Raw genomic sequence first — 22,123 nt, 5'->3', positions numbered from 1 at the left:
GTTCCTCGTTCCCCTGCGGCAGCACACATCGCTGTGTGAGAAGCCGCAGGAGCGAGGAACATCAGCGTACCTGCGTCACCGCGGCTCACGCCGGCTATGCAGAAGGATGGAGGTGGGCGGGAGGTTTACGTCCTGCTCATCTCTGCCCCTCCGCTTCTATTGGCCGCTTGCTGTGTGACGTCGCTGTGACGCCGCACAACCCGCCCCCTTAGGAAGGAGGCGGTTCGCCGGCCAGAGCGACGTCGCAGGGCAGGTATGTGCATGTGAAGCAGCCGTAGCGATAATGTTCGCTACGGCAGCTATCACAAGATATCGCTGCTGCGACGGGGGCGGGGACTATCGCGCTCGGCAACGCTGCCATCAGCTTGCGATGTCGTAGTGTGCAAAGTACCCCTTAGTTTTCTCTTTATCAGACTCCCATACATTCACACCTTGAAGCCATTATTCACACACACACACACACACACACACACACACACACACCGTTTACTTTGTCTATATATATATATATATATATATATATATATATATATATATATATATATATATATATATATATAATATAGTGTGTGTGTGTATGTATGTATGTATGTATGTATGTATGTATGTATGTATGTATGTATGTATGTATATTGTGACGACCTGGGCCCTGAACGTCTTGGGGCACACGTCTGGCAGCGGGATCAAGACACACACAAGCACTTTGTCACTTAAAGAATCTCGGTGATTTATTCACATCCTCATAAACCACGCAGTGTACTGGGCCACAGCCACTTTCCCGCAGGACAATGTCTCACTGTCTGTTTACACTGCCGATTGTTCATCCAGTTCATCCTCTGGCATCAGCCAGTAAAGTCCACCTTTCTGGGGTGTTACCTGCCAGTAGGTTTGCAGGCTGTCAGTCTGCCTCCATCCAGTCCAGGGAGACTCTCACACTGGGCTCACCATCCCGGCCCTTGTACACGTTCCAATTCCTCAAAGCCTCAGTGGATTCTGCAGCTCCCTGACATTTCAGAGCCCTCACCAGCCCTGTATGCACAGGATCTCCTGCACATGTGCTCCAACCAAGATGGCTCCCACCAGCACACAGAGATCATGTGACAAACGACAGCTCCATTAAATCCCATGAGACACACCTACGTATGGGAGGTATGTGGATGGTCAGTCCCGCCCATCACTTCTGACCATCCCATGAACCCAGCCCTGAATGTGTACAACAATCCTCATGGAACTACAAGTCCCAGAGAAACATTCCAGGTTCAGATCACAGAGGATTTCCCCCTCTGTGACACATACCGGCCATCTACCACATTGCATCCTTACATATCCCCCCCCTCTGTTCCAACTTGTAGGGTGGAACACTCGACAACCTACAGTGACCCTGAGACAGGGCATTAGGGAAACCATACCCTACCAGTCGAATGGGCCCTCTACGAAAACTTTGAGTTTCTGCTCCTGACCGACCATCTGCCACTGTCAACAAACCCTCCTCAGTGAACCCTCTTCTCAGACACGTCCGCCGGTCCGACATATCGTTCCATAACTGACTCCAACGGTCAGTGTGGTAGTGAGACACCCCATCAGTCAAAACTACCGTGCGGCCTGACTCTGCGCTAACCAGTCCACTAGAGGGGCTCTTGTCCAGGTACCTCACCACCGAGCCGACAGGAGATCTCCCACAACTAGACCCTGCACACTCTCTGTTTGCCAATCTACTATGGCCTCTTCTCTCATGACGTCTTAGGTCACCTTTCCATCTCCGCCTTTTCCCACCACCACTTTTGGCTATGGACCAGTCACTCCCTCCGTCTTTTCTTTTAGATTTTGTCTTAGAGGGCTTGGACCCTTCAGAGTCTGTGCCATAGCCTGATTTATACGTAGGTCTTCTATGACCTAGGCTCCTTTCCCTACAGGACCTACTTTCCTTGCCAGTGAAGGCAACACGTTCATCAGGTGGACCACACTTCTTCTCTGGGCCCTGGCCCGAAAGCGGTCGTGACCTCAAACTCACTTGACAAAGTTTCTCTGCAATCTTCTGTCTTTCAAGATCTATTTGCTTTAGTTCTTCCAGGTATCCCAGGCGGTATTCTAGGAGAACTCGTACATTTTCAACACACTCCTTTGTTCCCGCCATGACACATGGAACCATACCAACTTCACAGGGTAACCTGGCTTTATGATAAACCTTAAGGGCGGCTTTGCACACTACGACATCGCAAGTGCGATGTCGGTGGGGTCAAATCGAAAGTGACGCACATCCGGCGTCACTTGCGATGTCGTAGTGTGTAAATCCTAGATGATACGATTAACGAGCGCAAAAGCGTCGTTATCGTATCATCGCTGCAGCCTCCGACATTTCCATAATGCCGGTGCAGCGACAGGTGCGATGTTGTTCCTCGCTCCTGCGGCAGCACACATCGCTGTGTGTGAAGCCGCAGGAGCGAGGAACTTCAACTTACCTGCCGCCGGCTGCAATGAGAAGGACGGAGGTGGGCGGGATGTTTACATCCTGCTCATCTCCGCCCCTCCGCTACAATTGGCCGCCTGCCGTGTGACGTCACTGTGACGCCGCACGACCCGCCCCCTAAGGAAGGAGGCGGGTCGCCGGCCAGAGGGACGTCGCACGGCAGGTATGTGCGTGTAAAGCTGCCGTAGCGATAATAATCGCTACGGCAGCTTTCACTAGATATCGAACGTGCGACGGGGGCGGGACTATCGCTGCAGCATCGGTAACACATTGTTACCGATGTTGCAACGTGCAAAGCCCGCCTAAGTCTTACTCTCGTCACACCGGATGTATCAACCATCTCCTGCATGACTCTTCCATTTCTGCCAATCAGTTTCTTGACAAGTTCTTTGGGCACTTGTGTGACCTCTTCCACAAAGTCCAACAGCCTTCGAGCTGTTTTCACTGCTTCTTCAGTTTTCCCATAGATTTGGAATGTTCCACTGTGTTCTTCTAATTCAACAGCTGTAATACCTGGAACCTTCCTAGCTTGCTGAATGTTACTTTTCAGCGCTCTTAATGCGAGCCCAATTAATGATTTCTTCACCACCACAACTTCCTGAAATTCTGCAGTGAGCTGCTTCATACACTCCAAGCGCCTGGTGTCTTCTTCCATCTGTGCCGAGATGAGCCATTTCGTGCGAAGACACTGCAGGTGCATGTCACTCAGGATAGCCACCCGCTTCTTTGTGACATTACTGGCAGAGCACACCACCAACTGACAAGTCTCTGGGGCAAAGTACACTTCACAGTCCCCTACAGCCTTCTTAAACGTCTCATGCATCGACTTATGGGCACAGGCTTTTCTTAGGTCTTCGGGCACATCTACCATGCACTTAAAGAATGGACAGGTTTCTTGACCTTCAAGGAAATTAGACCATTCCTTTGGTCTCTTGCATCTATCTTTTTCTCTCATGCACGGCTCCACCTCTTGAGTTACACACTCTTCCGGTTCAGCTCCAGTCTCAGAGCCTTTGGGTTTGCTATTGTTCTTAACCAAGACCATCTCTATGTCTTCCATCTTGGTCTTACCAGGCAGGTCACTCAGGCTATCAGTTCCTGATAAGACCTCTGGTCCAGACTTCACCTCATCAGAGACTCTTTTCACTTTTGCAGCACCAGCTGTCTCTTGGGTCTTCACTGCGTTACCTTCAACTTCCTTGCGGGTCTCTGCAGTGTCACCTTCAGTTCTCTTTTTTTCTGCAAGGGTGTCACACCCTTCAGCGTGGTACTCTGTTCCTCTTAGACCTTTGGCCCCGTTTTCACCCTTCATCACCCCAACACTGGGTAATTTACCGGTCTGGTCACCATGACCTCTATGGATTTGTACTTCACCAACTTTCTCCAGGATTCCTTGTCCTGTATTACCCTCTAGGATTTCACCTCCTACAGTGCTCTCGTCCGACAGACCTTCTGCTTCATGCTTGGAATCTATAGGAGACACCACCATTACTGCTTTGGTTGGCTCATTTTTTGACATTTCACCCTGCTGATGTCTATCGTTACAATGTGTCAGTTCAGTTTCTGATACCTCTTTCTTGTGTAGGACATCACTGTCTGACTCTACCTTAGCAGTTGCTACTGGCAACGTGTTTTCCTCGACCAGGTACTTCACTTTCTCTGCACCCTCAGACGGTATACCTTGCACGAGCTTTTGGCGCTTATTACGTCTCCGGCGTCAGGAGGAGGTTTTACCCTTCTCAATTGTCTGTACCTCACTGCACTCTCTTGTCCTTTTATAAGAGTCAGTGTCCATTCTGGAGTCATCGTCACTCCCCCTGGCGTCCTGGACTATCATGTCCCCACTTAACCAGATATCTGCCTCCCTTTCTGGAGCTACCCCGTTTTTAACGGTCACACTATTGGTTATTCCCTTAGTCCTTATGTCACTAAGTTGGGTCCGTCCATTTTCTTTGGTCACCCCTAACTTAGGACAGTCAATTTTAGAAGGTACTATCTCCTCCTTACCACACATAACTCTACAACCAGGACCCCGTTTCACCTCCCAATGTGGTAGGGTTTCCTTTGGGCTGTTCTGGCTCTTACACAAGCAACCGGATACATCCCCCTGCTTCCACAAGTGCACAAATAATTTAGAGTCCCAACCTATAATAATTGGGTGCAGTAAATCTGAGACTACACCAACATCATGAGAACCACTGTCCCTGGCTGTCTTAATGACCACGCTGGATACCGGGTATTCTGTCTCATTATTGTGGGTGCAGCCGACGTGGATCTTCCTTCCAGGAATCAAGTTGACATCAGAAGTGGCCCTCACCAGGGTCACCAAGCTCCTTGAGTCTACGACCCCTGTTACAGATTCCCCATCCACTTCCACGGAACACAGACGTGGCTTCTCGTCGGATGGGTGGTCTATACCGCAAACCGGACACTTGTGGCATGAACACTGTTGTCCCTGGCTACAGTCCATCTGCGCCACTTCACCCTTGGATTTGGGATGCTCTGCACCATTTTGGGGGACCACCGCTTTCTGGGACTCCTCCCCCTTTTGGGCATCCACCCCTTTATGGGACTCCATCCCCTTATGGGCAACCACCCCTTTATGGGACTCCACCCCCTTATGGGCAACCACCCCTTTATGGGACTCCACCCCCTTATGGGCAACCACCCCTTTATGGGACTCCACCCCCTTATGGGCAACCACCCCTTTATGGGCAACCACCCCTTTATGGGCAACCACCCCCTTATGGGCCTTCTGTGGCTTCCTTGCAGTGTCCTTAGATCCCAGTTCACACCGTTCCCCTGTATCTCCGTGGGTACCCTGTGCCCGTACTGGCCCCAGAAGGGAACTCACAAACTGGTCCACTGCTGCCACATCTCTGCGCACTGACAGCTCCTGCTGTCCACACACAAGGAACTGGTACAGCTCCTCCATAACGTCCAGGCTTGCGGCTCCACTCATGGTCGCTCAGCTTTCCCGGAACTTCGTGGACCCGCCGATCCACCGCAAGCTGAGTGCGCCGTCAGTTTTCGTGGACCCGCCGATCCACCGCAAACCGCTTCAAAAAATTTTTTTTTCGTGGACCCGCCGATCCACAGCAAGCAGTCCGTATCCACAAGAATATGTCCTAGGCCATTGCCCTTAGCAACCAGGCTGCGTTGCCCCTAGCAACCAGGCTGTGTTGCCCCTAGCAACCAGGCCATATGCCCGCGTTCTCCACCATAATGTGACCACCTGGGCCCTGAATGTCTTGGGGCACACGTCTGGCAGCGGGATCAAGACACACACAAGCACTTTGTCACTTAAAGAATCTCGGTGATTTATTCACATCCTCATAAACCACGCAGTGTACTGGGCCACAGCCACTTTCCCGCAGGACAATGTCTCACTGTCTGTTTACACTGCCGATTGTTCATCCAGTTCATCCTCTGGCATCAGCCAGTAAAGTCCACCTTTCTGGGGTGTTACCTGCCAGTAGGTTTGCAGGCTGTCAGTCTGCCTCCATCCAGTCCAGGGAGACTCTCACACTGTGCTCACCATCCCGGCCCTTGTACACGTTCCAATTCCTCAAAGCCTCAGTGGATTCTGCAGCTCCCTGACATTTCAGAGCCCTCACTAGCTCTGTATGCACAGGATCTCCTGCACATGTGCTCCAACCAAGATGGCTCCCACCAGCACACAGAGATCATGTGACAAACGACAGCTCCATTAAATCCCATGAGACACACCTACGTATGGGAGGTATGTGGATGGTCAGTCCCGCCCATCACTTCTGACCATCCCATGAACCCAGCCCTGAATGTGTACAACAATCCTCATGGAACTACAAGTCCCAGAGAAACATTCCAGGTTCAGATCAGAGGATTTCCCCCTCTGTGACACATACCGGCCATCTACCACATTGCATCCTTACAATATATACATATACACTCACATTCACCTAGTGACGTTGTGCATCACACTACCATCCATTATTTCAGTGTTAATTGTACAACCATTGTTTGATTCAAACAATATTTTTATTTGTGCCTGGGTCTGTATTTTCCATCCTACACATTCCCCTATTTTTTTAATAGTTTTAATATGTGTAACCCTATGAATTGATTTACCAATAAAGGATTTTTAGATCATTGAAGAGTGTTTTTATTTCTGTCGGCTCTATAGATATAGATAATAGAGAGAGAGCGCAACAGACATATAACACAATTGCACACTGTGGAGCTTATTGACCAGCTTTTTATGATTAAATAAATTAAAAATTATGTGATGTACCCCCTATTTTTGATAAGTAGCAAAGATAAAGCAGACAGCTGTGGTCTGATATTATCAGGCTGGGAAGGTCCATAATTATTGGTCCCTTCCCAGCCTAAAAATACCAGCCTAAAGCTGCCCCAGAAGTGGCGCATCACATTAAAAGCGTCCATTCTAGCACTTTGCCTTGCTGTTCCCGGTTGCCCTGGTGTGTTGGCAATCGGGGTAATGGAAGTTGGGTAGATGTCAGCTGTGTAGTGTCAGCTGCCATCAAGCTCTGGTGTTCGTAATGGAGAGCTGTCGATCAGACACCCCTTTACTAACCGACTAAGTGAAAAGAAAAAAAACACACACAAATATCTGAAAAAAGTCCGCCGTAGTACAGGGATTTCGGTATAGTGCACAAATGGAAACTTGAAAACATAAATAGAGCGCAATAAGACATACTCCCTCATTCATCAATTTATTAGAAAGCAAAGTTCTCAACACTGACATAGTTCAGCGGTTTCCACGAAGTTTCTCAATTACCTAGATCAAAGGCTAATGCTTAATGCTGCACACTGCAAGACCCGGAACATTGATGAGCGGTGACGTTCTTGACACCACCGCTCATCAGAGTGAAAAGCGTAGATTCTTCCTGACGTCACCACTCATCAGGGTCTCGTAGTGCACAACATGAGCCGGGACTGTGATTTTTTTTTTCTTTTCACTTACTGGGTTAATAATGTGGGTTTCGTATAGACACCTCTCCATTATTAACACCAGGGCTTGATGCCACTTGACACTATACAGCCGACATCAATCCCAACTAATGAAAGAATAGAAAAGGGTGTTTCCAGCATAAAAACATCCTTATTGGTGTATTAAAAATTCCAATATGATGCCCCACTTCTGGGGTAACTAGGGGATGGTATTTTTAGGCTGGGAAGGGCCCAATATCCATGGTTTTCCCCATCCTCTTAATACCAGCCTCTTGTTGTTTGCTTTACCTTTGCTGGTTGTTAAAAATAGGGGAGACCCCACGTCGTATTTTCCATTTAATTATTTTTTAATCATAAAAAGTTGTCCAATAAGATCTAATCTATCGATCTATCACATTCATTGGCGTCCAAAAACACTAGACAAATGCAGGTAAAAAACACACACAAAATTTGGCAAACCGTGCGTTTTTGCAGCTGTGTTTTTCTCCTTCCAAGAGATGCAGAAATGGTGCAAAAATGTCTGCATCTAAGTACTCAATGTGTGCCCATACCCTAATACACACGGACTGAGTATCAACAACACTGCTATCCTAACAAGAATAACCGCCCCACTGTGCCATTTTTCTGTTTCTGGCACAGTTTTCTGTTATGATATATTTATTGTTTCATTATCTATTATATCTGGCTATCATTGGCTCCTTGTGATTGCAGTCTACGAGCTCTGATAGTGTTAATATGTTCAAGGGAGAAAAAGAAAACTTCCAAGCAAAATGTTCTGAAAGTTTGGAAAAGAATTGCGACCTTGAATGATTATAGAACTGCCAAGTTTCATCATGATCTGAGTCTTTTTTCCCATAAGTCATAAGCATCTGAAAAACAGGATTTAACATAATGCTGCCTCACTAGATTTAATGTAAGGAGCTATGAGTTTGGCAGGGAACAGTGGAGACTGATATGCATTCTTAAGCTTTCTCTAATGTATCTGTGGGATGCAGAATGTCTTTATTTCTGTCTGTTTCATAACTTTCTATTTTACTTTATTCACTTTGGGAGGTCCCAGGTGAATTCTCCATTTTTTTTACATGTTGATTTCTTTTCAGCCTTTTACAATTTTTCTCTTGAAAACTAATTATGCATGTGTCTTATATTTGTTACTTTACTTCTAGATGGTATTTTACTTTTTTTTTTTTTCAGTATAATTTTCAATATTGCTTTACACAGCTAAGAAAACAGCAGATTTGATGTGTCTGTCGAAAAGAATAATTGTAGAAAATGACGCTAAAAGGTGTTTTCCAGGCGCACACATGATTAAAGTATTGTAAAGCTTTTGAGAAAAGAAACTTCATAATATATTTGCTGTTAAAATTCTGCTCCGTTCCTGAGCTGTCACATGGTCACATGACCTCCAGCTCTTTACTTCCTTCTGTAGTCTGTGTAAAGCACAGACTACACTGAATTTGTCACCAACTCATTAAAGCAATTTAACTAAAATTCTGGCATAAATTACTTTGAAAATTTGCAAAATTTAACTTGAATAAATTAGTGTTAATGCCCCTTACGCACAGTCCCAATATTCACTCAGACCAGTAATGGCTAACCTATGACACGCGTGTCAGAGGTGACATGCCGAGTCATTTTTGCTGACACGTGCGGCAGGGGCTGGCAGCCCGATCTATAAGACAAGCCATGGCCGCCGGTAATTTAACTAGAACTGCATGTGTTGCCCTAACCTGTTACGAAATTACCGGGGCCGCACATGTAGTTTTAGTTAAATCACAGGCAGGTGCGGCTTGTTTTATAGACCAGGATGTGGCTGTCTGTGATTTAACTATTGTGTCCTGTACCTTTTAAATCAGGGTCCTGAGTGAGGAGTGTTTACGTACCACGCATTTGTAACACACCTCTCTTTAACCCTCCGGAGCATAGCATGAGACGGGCCATTGCAAGTGGGCGCCGGGCAACATTACATTGTGCCAGTGTGGCTGCTGCAGTATGTCCGCACATCAGCACATTTATAGAATGGTGCTGTTGCCAGTCGGAATCTGGTTCAGCAGCGCTCAGGATATGTTATAAAAATTTTGGTGAGGGGGGGAACTGGGGAGGAAAGAAGAGGAGATAATGACTGCTGGGGGTGGAGAGGAGATAATGACTGCTAGGGGGTGGGAGAGGGGGAGGAGATAATGCTTGCTGGTGGGGAGGCCGGGGAAGAGGAGATAACCTCTGCTGGGGGGAGGGAGGAGGTGAGGAGATAATGACTGCTGGAGAGAGGAGATAATCACTGCAGGGGGAGGCAGGGGGAGAGGAGATATCCACTGCTGGGGGGGGGAGGGAGGAGGAGAGGAAATAATGATTTGGGGGGAGAGGAGATAATGACTGCTGGGGGGAGGGAGGAGGAGAGGAAGTAATGATTTGGGGGGAGGGGGAGGAGATAACGACTGCTGGGGGGAGGGAGAAAGAGAGGAAATAATGATTTGGGGGGGGGACGGGGAGAGGAGATAACTGCTGGGGGGAGGGAGGAGGAGACTGCTTCCCAGAGTGATAGATTACATTATTTTAGCCCTTACGATTAACAGAGTTTGTGTGTGGTACCAGTGTCAGCACCAGTGACCTTGTTTGGGCCATTATCTCTAAAATTGTTGACTGCAGGAAAGTCTCAGGAGAGCACATTTTAAGTGAAATGGGAGGAGTTTTAGGTGTTGGCAGCAATTTATCCATCTTAGACTGAGTCTCAGGATGGTGCATTGTAGGTGTAGTAGGCAGACACAGGGTGGGGATGAAGATACTAAGTTGTACTTGGGAAATGTAGTCTTGAGACACAGAGAGAAAGTTCTCGGGAAGTTCCGGATGCAAAAATTACAAGGATGGCTCCTGGTGGCTGAAGGGGGACTGAAAAAGATAATCAGGGCAATTGGGGGTTTGTGGAGTCATTGCAGGGACACTCAGATCATATCTTTTTGGGGTTTTTTTGGTGCCTGGAAAACTTCTTTAAGTTATACGATAACATCCCATTAGATGAGTATAAGGACTAGTAATGAGTATACCACCTGATTATTTGATATCTTATCTTGTGTGAATCCACATCTTTGTCCTATTTTGTGATGGCAGTAGCACTGGTTGGGCAAAATCTGTTCTTTGGGGCACCATTCTTCAGTAAAAACTAATGCTTTTGAAATTTGGGAATGATCTCAGATCTCATTGTACACTTTGTTGGTATCAGTTGATGTTTTTGGTAGCTAATGACTGAAAGGATAGTCAATTTTCCAAGTACTGGTGTCAGTTAATACTGATGTCAGCATTTTTTTTTATTATTTTTTTTAGTGTTGAAAATATAGACCACTCTAAAAGTTAACAACCTTAAATTGGTCAACATATACTGTTTCTTTATTTTGCACAATATAACATAGACAGTGCCTCAACCTAAATTTGGTGACTAGAGCTGCACATAAGTGCATGAACCTAATATATAAATATCCATGGATAGCAAAACCTTTTAACTCTAAATGCTTAAAGTGCTACTTTGTTTTTGCTTTTGTGTTGTTTTTTTTAAATTCCCCATTGGTAGGTATTAGTAGTGTATGTTCGCTGTGTGTAGTAAAATACTTACCAATGGCTGTCTTCTACTGTTTCCGATACCGCTCTGGTCCCTCTTTGCCATCTTGTGACTGCAGCTCTGTGTGCCGGAAGTCACTGTGATCAGTTACTATTTCTCTTAAAGTAAGTCTATGAGAGCCTCATTCTGAATCTCCTAGACTTGCATTAAGATTTGAATTATGGTCTTAACACTTGAGTGATCCGGCTAGTCATAATTCTGGTCACGTGTTGCAGAAGAGGGAGTGCAATATATTACCAATATCTGACATGGTGAAATTGAAAAATCCTGTATCTGTACTTTAAAAATAAACTCTTAAATCTACTTATTTTTTTTAGCTCTCTCTAACAGTAGCTGTTCAGCTTTCCTACCCCATCTCCATTCATTTCTTTATTTGATATGTTCTCCATATAAATGGTGTGTGAGAGAGCCATACAGTCATGGATTACTGTAATGATGACTATGGAACACATTACTGCAGCTATCTTTTCCCACTTCCCTATATACATGAATGCTACTCGCCTTGTCAGACCATTAATATGATCTCTATCTGAAGAACAAACGTATCGAGTGTTTACTTTCGTACTGATTTTTTACTATTTTCTCTACTATCAACTATTGGGAAGAGTCAAGAGGCCCCAATATACATTAGGTAATTCACACCTTCAACCACTACGAGCTAATGTGTATATCAACCTTATGGGTGCAAGCCCACGATCAGTCTTCACAGCATTTTGGACACAGCATGTTTCATCTGCGTCCAAAACGCTGCGAGATACTGTACATTACAAGCATAGTGGATGGGATTTCTAGAAATCCCATGCCCATTGTGCATGTACAGCCCGCAGCGAAAACTGACCTGTGATGTGGCTTTCCAAGCTGCAAGCATGTCAATTCTTTGCTGCTCAGTCGCAAGCGTTCTCCGCAGAGAGAACAGAATAAAGAGACTGCAACTGCCTAAGCCGGGTTCATAGACACAGGCAGCTGCAGTCTCCTGTGGAGGAGACTCGCGGCTCTGCAGGTCAGGACCCACCGCGTCCATGCTCCACTTTCCTCCCACCTCTCCTCTAACTCTCTCTTTGACAACCTACAATCCGGCTTCTGTCCACATCACTCTACTGAAACTGCCCTGACTAAAATTACAAATGACTTACTGACAAAGCCAAGAATAACTTCTCTATACTCCTCCTTCTAGACCTGTCCTCAGCCTTTGACACTGTGAACCACTCCCTCCTATTACAGATCCTCTCTTCCCTTGGTGTCAGAGACCTCGCCCTCTCTTGGATCTGTTCATACCTTTCCAACTTCACTTTTAGTGTCTCCCATTCCCACACAACCTCCTCAACCCGCATTCTTTCTATTTGAGTCCCTTAAGGCTCAGTCCTGGGACATTTGGTCTGGGGCAGCTCATAATGTCCCATGGCTTCCAGTACCACCTATATGCTGATCACACTTAGATCTACATCTCTGGCCCAGATGTCACATCTCTGTTGTCCAGAATCCTGGAGTGTCTATCAGTCATATCCCCCTTCTTCTCGTCTCGCTTCCTAAAGCTCAATATAGCCAAAACTGAGGTAGTCATATTTCCTCCATCTCGCCAACATTCCCTACCTGATCTGTCCCAGTACCCAAAGTCGCTTCCCTTGGAGTGACCTTCGACTCTGCCTTGTCCTTCATACCATACATCCAATCCCTCACCACCTCCTGTCATTTTGAACTCAAAAATATTTCCAGAATATGTCCTTTCCTCAATTCTCAATCTTAAGAAAATGCTAGTGCATGCTGGATTAATGCAACATTCTCCTTTGTGGTCTCCCTGCTAACACTGTTGCACCTCTCCAGTCCATCCTTAACTCTGCTGCCCGACTGATCCACCCTACTCCTCACTACCACCCCACTTCTCCCCTCTGCAAATCCCTCCATTGGCTCCCAATTCTCTACTGTATCCAATTCAAAATACTAACTCTGACTTACAAAGCTGTCTATAGTCTGTCTCCTCCATATATTTCCAAACTAATCTCCTGCTACACTCCATCACATAATCTCCGGTCCTCCCAAGATCTCCTCTTCTCCTCCTCACTCATTCGCTGCTTATCCAACCACCTCTAAAACTTCTCTCGAGCAGCCCCTGTCTTCTGGAATTCGCTGCCTCAAAACGTCAAGATTATCTGCTACACTTGCAAGCTTCAAACGGAACTTGAAAACTCATCTGTTCAGAAATGCCTATAATCTCCAATGACCCCACCGCCTCCCCACCGCCCCACCTACTATCTCCTCCCCAATATCCTATAGAATGTAAACCCGTTAGGGCAGGGTCCTCTTCCCTCTGTACCAGTCTGTCTATTGTAACTTGTATATGTATTCTGCATGTAATCCCTTTTCATGTACAGCACCATGGAATCAATAGTGCTCTATAAATTATTATTATTATTATTATTATTATTATTATTATTATTATTATTATTATTATTATTAATAATAATAATCATAATAAAAAACTTGTATTTATATAACCTGTGTTTTATGAAGTAACCTGTGGTATCTTTGTTTTTTAGTATACTATTAGTGGAAAGAAAGTAGAAGTTGCTGTGAAACAAATCATCGCAGGCAAAGAAGTCGCTCACCGTGGGGCTTTCTCAAATCCACAATCCCTGGATTTGTATCGCAATATTCCTGAGCTACAGAATTACTGAACACCGTGCATAAGAGACTGTGTCTGAGGCATGTGCCTGTTCATGCCAATTGTGTACATATACTGTATGTAGATGGATATGACTTGGTCTTTAACATGGATATGTAGTAACATGGGAAAAATAATCTATCCATTGATCTGCCCAACCAATCTAATACGCTGTTGATAATTTAAAAAGGAATTCAGTTTTATTTTTTTTTCAGTCTGATAATCAAAATTGTTAATGTCTAATTAGTAAACTGCAACATTTCCAAGGTTTATCCTTTTTGGCATGCAAATTGGATGTTGTTGAAGAACACTTATAGAGCCCTATACATCAAGACCGGCATTGTTCACACCGATCTTGATGAGGAGGCGCGCTAGAGTTAAGCTGGTGTCGCACACAACGACAACGACGTCGCTGCTACGTCACCATTTTCTGTGACGTTGCAGCGACGTCCCGTCGCTGTCGCTGTGTGTGACATCCAGCAACGAGCTGGCCCCTGCTGTGTGGTCGCCGGTCATTGCTGAATGTCCAGCTTCATTTTTTGGTCGTCACTCTCCCGCTGTGACACACACATCGCTGTGTGTGACAGCGAGAGAGCGACGAAATGAAGCGAGCAGGGAGAAGCAGCCGGCGTCTGGCAGCTGCGGAAAGCTGTAACCAGCGTAAACATCGGGTAACCAAGGGAAGACCTTTCCCTGGTTACCCGATATTTACCTTCGTTACCAGCCTCCGCCCTTGCTGCCAGCGCCGGCTCCTGCTCTGTGCACATGTGGCTGCAGTACACATCGGGTAATTAACCCGATGTATACTGTAGCAAGGAGAGCAAGGAGCCAGCGCTAAGCAGTGCGCGCGGCTCCCTGCTCTCTGCACTGTGACATGTAGCTGCAGTACACATCGGGTTAATTAACCCGATGTGTACTGTACCTAGGAGAGCAAGGAGCCAGCGCTAAGCGCGGCTCCCTGCTCTCTGCACATGTAGCACAGCGACGTTATGATCGCTGCTGCGTCGCTGTGTTTGACAGCTAAGCAGCGATCATAACAGCGACTTACAAGGTCGCTGTTACGTCACAGAAAATGGTGACGTAACAGCGACGTCGCTGTCGCTTAGTGTGAACCCAGCTTTAGATCCTCCTGATTCATGAAGAGGTGCATGCCTCTTTATGAATCAGGAGCGTGGACCATTGGGGTGCACCGCTATGTGCGCCTCCTCACAAATCGTACTGTAATCACCACTGGAGTAAGATTTGTGGCATAGCGAACACTGCCACTCGTCAGGAATTTGAGCTGCAGTCACCATGCCCCCCGTGCCCCAGCCTTGCCCACTCTGTTGGAGCTGGACAAGAATGGCGTGAGTATTCCAAAAGTAGCATCATTTTAGTGCAGCCTCGAGTTGTGCCAAAATTGTGATTGATTTATTTATTTTTTTTTCGAAGCTTTTTACACAAGAATACTAGTGTAAAAGCTTTAATTTATTACGCCCATAGTTTTGCTGCATTTATACCTAGCATTTTATGGGAGTGGTGATAATAAAGGAATTGACTTTTTCTATGTAAATGACCCAGCTCAGCCTGTACGCCTTAGTGCCCCCATACACATTAGTTAAAAGTTGGCCGAACCTGACAAGTTTTGCAGGATCAGCCCACCACTTAATGTGTGTGGTGGGGCTTCCCTTCTAGTTGGAATTCAGTCACCCTATCCTTTTTGTTGGGTGAGAAGATAAGCTGCTGCCCAATTATACTGGCAGAGGCTTTTTCATAGACAACACAGGAATGCATATCTGAGCCGATCATTCCTATGGTCAGGAGAGATGGTTGTCAGCTGGGTGCTCCTTTGGCTGACAGTTATTTAATCTGTATAGTCAGCTTTAAACTGTCCTGAAATCATCGAGTATTTGATACATTAATGGGGCAAATTTATTAAAAACTATATTTAAGAAAAAAAGTCTTTGTTGCCCATAGGAACCAATCATAGCACAGCTCTCATTTTACTACTGATGTTTTTGGAAAAAAGAGCTGAGCTCTGATTGGCTCCTAAGGGGACAAAACCAGTTTTTCTTTTAGACACTTGACAAATTGGACCCTTTAGGGTGCTTTACATGCTGCGACATCGCTAACGATATATCGTCGGGGTCACGTCGTTAGTGACGCACATCCGTTAGCGACATTGCAGCGTGTGACACCTAGGAGCAACGATCAACGAGGGCAAAAACGTGAAAAATTGTTGCTCGTTGACACGTCGCTCCTTTTCAAAATATCGTTGCTGCTGCAGGTACAATGTTGTTCATCGTTCCTGCGGCAGCACACATCGCTGTGTGACACCGCAGGAACGACGAACATCTCCTTACCTGCGTCCACCGGCAATGAGGAAGGAAGGAGGTGGGCGGCATCTTCCGGCCGCTCATCTCCGCCCCTCGTCTGCTATTGGACGGCTGCCGTGTGACGCCGCACGAACCACCCCCTTAGAAAGGAGGCGGATTGCCGGCCACAGCAACGTCGCAGGGAAGGTAAGTTTGTGTGACGGGTGTAAGTGATGTTGTGCGCCACGGGCAGCGATTTGCCAGTGACGCACAACCAACCGAGGCGGGTACGCTCGCTAGCGATATCGGTACCGATATCGCAGCGTGTAAAGTACCCTTTTGTGTCTAAGCTCTTCTAATTTATGCTATTTGTAGATCATTAAGGCAGATCGTCAGTCTTCCCCTGCACTTAAACATTTTAGATATTCTTGTACGTGGAACTGAAATCTCTCCTGTATGCATTCCCTTTATGCAGCCTTAAAAGAACAGGTACGACTGTACAGTGCAGGACAATGAACAATGCAGCTCTCCTCTATGGTGCTTTCCGGCAAGTTACAACACTGCAAATAGCATTGTAGCAGCAGAATTTTTTTAAAGGTAGTTTCCGATAATTTAAAGATTTTAAGGCATTTTTTATGATATAGAAAGTCACCTTTTTATTCCCTGACCTGCTCTAAAAAGAAATACATTCTATTATATAGGAACCTCTATAGAACATTCCCTTTTGTATACTATGTGGGAGGCCAGCAGAAGATTGCTAATGGCTGCTCCTTTCTAAATGGAGAAACTGCACTCCTTAGAAGTGTCGCACCATATTGTTACATTCTGTAACATTTATAGCTCTAGCAAAACCTGAGGAAGTGCAATGCAATGGTTTTAATTTTTACTTTTTATTATTTTTTTTTTCTCCAAAGACCGTTTCTATCCTCTGGTTACTGACGTGTTTGCTTTACTGTGAGATTTGTTTACAGGTTTTCCATAATTGTACCTTTATAATATAGGCAGATGTGGGTAATACAGAATGACTTATGCCAAACCCAAGTGCACTACCCCCGCATCCTGCTGCTTATTGGTCAGTCCGGGTGTTATTTTTGTGTAAATTTCCATTAGCCAATTGGCTAGCTGCTTCCTTGATGTTATAGTGAGCGGATCCAGTTATTTGTTACTATGTGTGGTTGTTTCTGCGCCATTTACTGCCCATGCAACTTGGGCACAATTAGTTTTCCAGTTGCTTTAAAAGCTGTTCACGATCTCTTTCTGTAATATTCCAGAAGAAAAAATATAAGAAAACAATGCAATGTCATGATCTTGGCAAGTGAAAGATCAGGTCAAACCAATGATATTTTTTGCTTTTAAAGTTATGTTGCGTATTTGCTCTATATAACAAGATACGATTGCTTTTATTATGTTACAACACATAGGCCCACATTTACTAATGCTTTCTGTTATTCATCTTAAAGGGAATCTGCCACAAGGTTTATACTGCCCCATCTGAGTGCAGGATAATGTAGGAGTACACATCTGGATTCCAGCGATGGGTCACTTCTTGGGCTTTTTGCTATAGTTTTGATCAATCATTGTTTTATCTGCTGCAGCTCTGCTAATCTTCTCAATGATGAGGTCCTGCCTTGTACTTCTTAATATTCACAAGCTCTTTCTAGCTCCTCCTCCTGCAACTGATTGACACCTTTCCGTCTACACTTTACATGGGTAGAAAGTCCACAATCAGTGGTGTGGTGGGGTCAATACAGCGCTCGTCATTGAGAGGCCTGGCAAATAGGCAGGAGATAGATGGTATTTGGCCAGAGTCACACTTGCGCGTATTTCGCGCAAGTCTCACAACGCATCACCCGGAACGGCCTGATGTTCTCCAGACAAGAGTATCTCGGCTGCATAGAAATACATGCAGCCGACCCGCTCCTGTCAGGAGAGTGTGCAGCCGTGTCGGGTGATGAGATGCAAGACTCACACGAAATACACACAAGTGTTACTCCAGCCTTATACAAACTACTGCAAGGAGCCCAGTAAGTGGCACTATCCTGGTATCAGGGTCTCTGTCCCTATATTATGCTGCTCTCAGATTGCAAAATATAATCTTGGTGACAAATTCCCCATAAACTTAGTCAAGGCAGTCAGAAGAGGTACCAAAACTTATCTCAATGAGAAACATTTGAAATCTTACTATTGGGCTGGCCTACTTTACATCATTAAATATGGCTGAACACCAATAAACTGGTGCCTTTTCATATCTGCTTGATCAGCTCACTCCACTCTTATTAAATACTTGAAAAATGAGCTGGTCACATTGGTTGTTTTTTTCACAAATCAATAATAAGTTTGTCTAATTTGATTTGGATAGAAAAAAAGTGCAACTTACTCCAAATATATGGAACATTAACACAAGTAGATGTGGGCCACTTCTTTTACCTTCTGTGTAGATAGCAACATATTTTTACATGTTTGATTGCAGTATGAGAATGCATTGTATGTGTATTACACTGTTTATTGTTATACATTAAAGTCCCAACCTTTTCTGTATATGGCTTTATCTTGTTTTTTTTTTAAACTATTTAGTTTTGTACACAATATTGACAATATACTATAGTGCCTATGCCCCACAAGCAATGTTTTGGACCAGACTACCTCCAAGTTGAATGTGGCTCACAAGATGCAAGGGTGATCCCGAGTTGTCATAAGCTAAGCATTGCAATGCAAGTCTGCTAAGAAGTAAGATGTAACCAACTGAAAAGACAAAGGAACACAAAATAGTCTTATCCGAGGAGTTTGGGGTGAATGCTAAAAAAAAAGGGGGGCTCACCGTGTAAGGTTGTCCCAACCACTGTACTCGTTTAAACAAAGCACAGCTGCAGCAGCCCCATGTGGATGCTAACTGTGAGCAGTATTTGAAATGGTTAAACTGCGCTGCCGTGCAGAAAAGACAGTATAAGAATACTATGGTGATTATATTAGTCAACGCGTTTCGAGATTTCAGGATAAATACTCCTGACGAAGGAGATGGGATCTCCGAAACGCATTGACTAATAAAATCATCATCAAAGTATTCTTATACTGTCTTTTCTGCAAGGCAGTGCGGTTTAACCATTTCTATCACCGTTGACAAGAAGTAGGATGTGGAACAGTGTAGACTGGGACTTCATGAGTTGGACATGTGAAAATTGGAACTATCCCATTGCTACGAGTGCGCTGCTAATTACTATTCATTTGGCAATAGGCAGTCACCACTGTTTGCCAAAATCCTACTGCGCTGCTACATGAACCTTTATTTCTCTGGTTGGTTTATTGGTCAAGAGCCAGAGTTGGCAGAGTATTGCGGCAAGTAAAATGTAGGACAGTTTCTGGTACCATGTCTGTTAAGACGTGCATTGGTGTTGATCAGAAGTCACAGCCACGTTTGGGCGCTTAGTGAAAAAATAAAGTAGCATGCAGCGAGTCCTGCAACATGGGGAACGGCAGTTAAGAATTATGCCTAATGTTACTAAACAACTCTTAGCTACTCTCTTTTCCCCACACCAGGACACTTTTCCTAAGTGTCTTTGAAAAAGGAGGAGAGGGTTACATTTTTTTTATGCTGCAAGATAATGGCTTTGCTCAATCTTGGCACTGATCAGTTTTGCAGAACCACACTGCAGGCTGATTGTGGCCCCTGGGCTGAAAATTGTGTGTGATTCATAGATACAGAATGAAATTCAATCAGTAATGGATCAATAATTGTGCTTCCAAAAGGAAATGTTAAAAGAACAGAAAATTATCATGCAATATTGTAAATTGCAGTTTGAAATTGTGCCCATGGTGATATCAAGAAAACTAGAACATTATTCTGTGCCGTATTCGCTAATGGCTTTTTTAGTTAGTGAAACCTTTATTTTGCCATTATGGTCCTCCTTTTAAAAAGCCAAATGTTACATTTTTTATTTAGCTACCTCAATTTCCTATGACATGCCTTAATTTCCGTATTCCTGTAATACCACGGCTGTAGCTGTGCACATATTATCGGTGCATCATTAATAGACTTAAGAAAGTAATGGTGCAAGAGCCCAAATATAACTACAAGGGAGTACATGTCATTTTTATTAATTCAGTTTATTTTTTAAAGTAAGATTTCTTCGGCGCTCCATTGGGAGACCCAGACGATTGGGTGTATAGCTACTGCCTCCGGAGGCCACACAAAGCATTACACTAAAAAGTGTAAGGCCCCTCCCCTTCTGGCTATACACCCCCCGTGGGATCACGGCCGCTCAGTTTTCAAGCTTTGTGCGAAGGAGGTCAGACATCCACGCATAGCTCCACTGTTTAGTCAGCAGTAGCTGCTGACTATATCGGATGGAAGAAAAGAGGGCCCATACTAAAGGGCCCCCAGCATGCTCCCTTCTCACCCCACTTTCGTTGGCGGTGTTTGTTAAGGTTGAGGTACCCATTGCGGGTACGGAGGCTGGAGCCCACATGCTGTTTTCCTTCGCCATCCCCCTGAGGGCTCTGGTGAAGTGGGATCTTACCGGCCTCCAGACTCTGAGGCCGGGCTCCATCCACAGACCCGGAGATCCTGCTGGATACGGAGCTGGGTACCATCAGGGACAAGGCCCTGCAACATTCAGGTACTCTGTGTCCCCGTGCAGACAGGCACAGACACACTCCAGCGTTGCTGGGCGTTCTAGTGCGCCGGGGACAGTAGCGCTGTGCGCCTGGGTTTTACTCACTGCAGCTTAGCTGAGTGAGTTTATGTGGGGAACGACCGCGCCGGCCGCCATGGAGGCAGCGGCGCGACTGAGACTTGTAGTGCGCCGGGGACTTCGCGCCGACCGTGCTTTTACGACGGCAGCGCTGATAAATCTAGTCCCCGGCTTCTGCGGCCTAGTTACGTTCGTTCCCGCCCCCAGCCCTGTCAGTCAGGGCAGGGGAGAGACGCTGTACAATAGCAGCGCCGAGGGCTGGAGTCTTATTTACATACTCCAGCCCTCTCACTGGGCACAGTGGGACGCCAGTTTCCCGCTCGTTGTCTGCACACGCCCACGGCCCGCCCCTCTTCACAGGACGCCGGCAGCCATTCCTGCACGCAGTCTGAGCTGGAGAACGGACATAGCCCTGGGAGACCCAGACAGGGGATTCTGGCGACCACACACCCGCTGTTAGGCGGGCGGTAAGCAGCACCTAAGTGCTGACCCCACTAGTGCCACAGTGTTGTTTTGTGTACTTTTGTTTGTACATATATATATATTGCACTGTACGGTCGCTTCTTGGCTTATACCCCTATATTGCTCTGAGGAGACAACAGCATGTCATCCGCAAAAAGCAAGGGTGCCAAGGCACGGGCTTCATATGCTGCCTGTACCGCATGTGGGGCTGATCTACCGGCAGGTTCCACTGACCCCCATTGTGTGCAATGTTCGGTCCCTGTGCCACTTCGTCAGCCGGAGTCTATGCTAGTAGTGGCCCAGGCAGAGACGCCTGTGAACCCTGCCCCGGTGACGGGGACAGAGTTTGCAGTTTTTGCTGATAAGATGTCTGTGACTATGACAAAAATTCTAGAAACCTTGCAGTCCAGGCCGGTCACCCAGACCATGGGCACTGCTGATTCAGGCCCCCCTCAGTTGGAACTAATCCGTGCTCCAAGGGGGTCCCAGACATCACAGGCTGAAGGCTCGGACTCGGACGACAGTCCCAGGCAGCCTAAGCGAGCTCGCTGGGAGAGACACTCGGCGTCATCACGCTGGTCAGGGTCTCAGCGGGAGGATTCTCTGTATGATGAGACAGAAATAGGTGATCAGGAGTCTAATCCTGAGACTGCTCTCAACCTGGATACCCCTGATGGTGACGCCATGGTGAATGATCTTATAGCGGCCATCAATAGACTGCTGGATATTACTCCTCCAGCGGAGGAAGCAGCAGCACAGCAGGAGAAATTCCATTTTAGGTATCCCAAACGTAAATTGAGCTCTTTTCTGGACCACGCGGACTTCAGAGAAGCAGTCCAGAAACACCATGCTTCTCCAGATAAGCGTTTCTCCAAACGTCTTAAGGATACACGTTATCCCTTTCCCCCTGACGTGGTCAAACGCTGGACCCAGTGTCCAAAGGTGGACCCCCCAATCTCCAGGCTTGCGGCTAGATCCATAGTTGCAGTG

At 46.0% G+C, this 22,123-nt stretch overlaps 1 protein-coding gene across 1 annotated transcript in view; it reads left to right on the top strand.

Annotated features, from left to right (window-relative positions):
- The window catches only part of AACS (acetoacetyl-CoA synthetase), a 154,447-nt gene extending 135,926 nt beyond the window's left edge, over nucleotides 1-18,521 (top strand). Inside the window, exon 18 of the mRNA XM_075322439.1 lies at nucleotides 13,565-18,521. Within this exon, the coding sequence (XP_075178554.1) occupies nucleotides 13,565-13,702 (138 nt within the window). The 3' untranslated portion in view covers nucleotides 13,703-18,521. The remainder of the gene's footprint in view (nucleotides 1-13,564) is intronic.
- The last annotated feature ends 3,602 nt before the right edge of the window (nucleotides 18,522-22,123 follow it).

The sequence above is a fragment of the Anomaloglossus baeobatrachus genome, chromosome 1, assembly GCF_048569485.1.
Source record: "Anomaloglossus baeobatrachus isolate aAnoBae1 chromosome 1, aAnoBae1.hap1, whole genome shotgun sequence".
Taxonomy (NCBI): domain Eukaryota; kingdom Metazoa; phylum Chordata; class Amphibia; order Anura; family Aromobatidae; genus Anomaloglossus; species Anomaloglossus baeobatrachus.
Note: the sequence above shows the minus strand (reverse complement) of the source record. Positions and strands in the feature narration are given on the sequence as shown.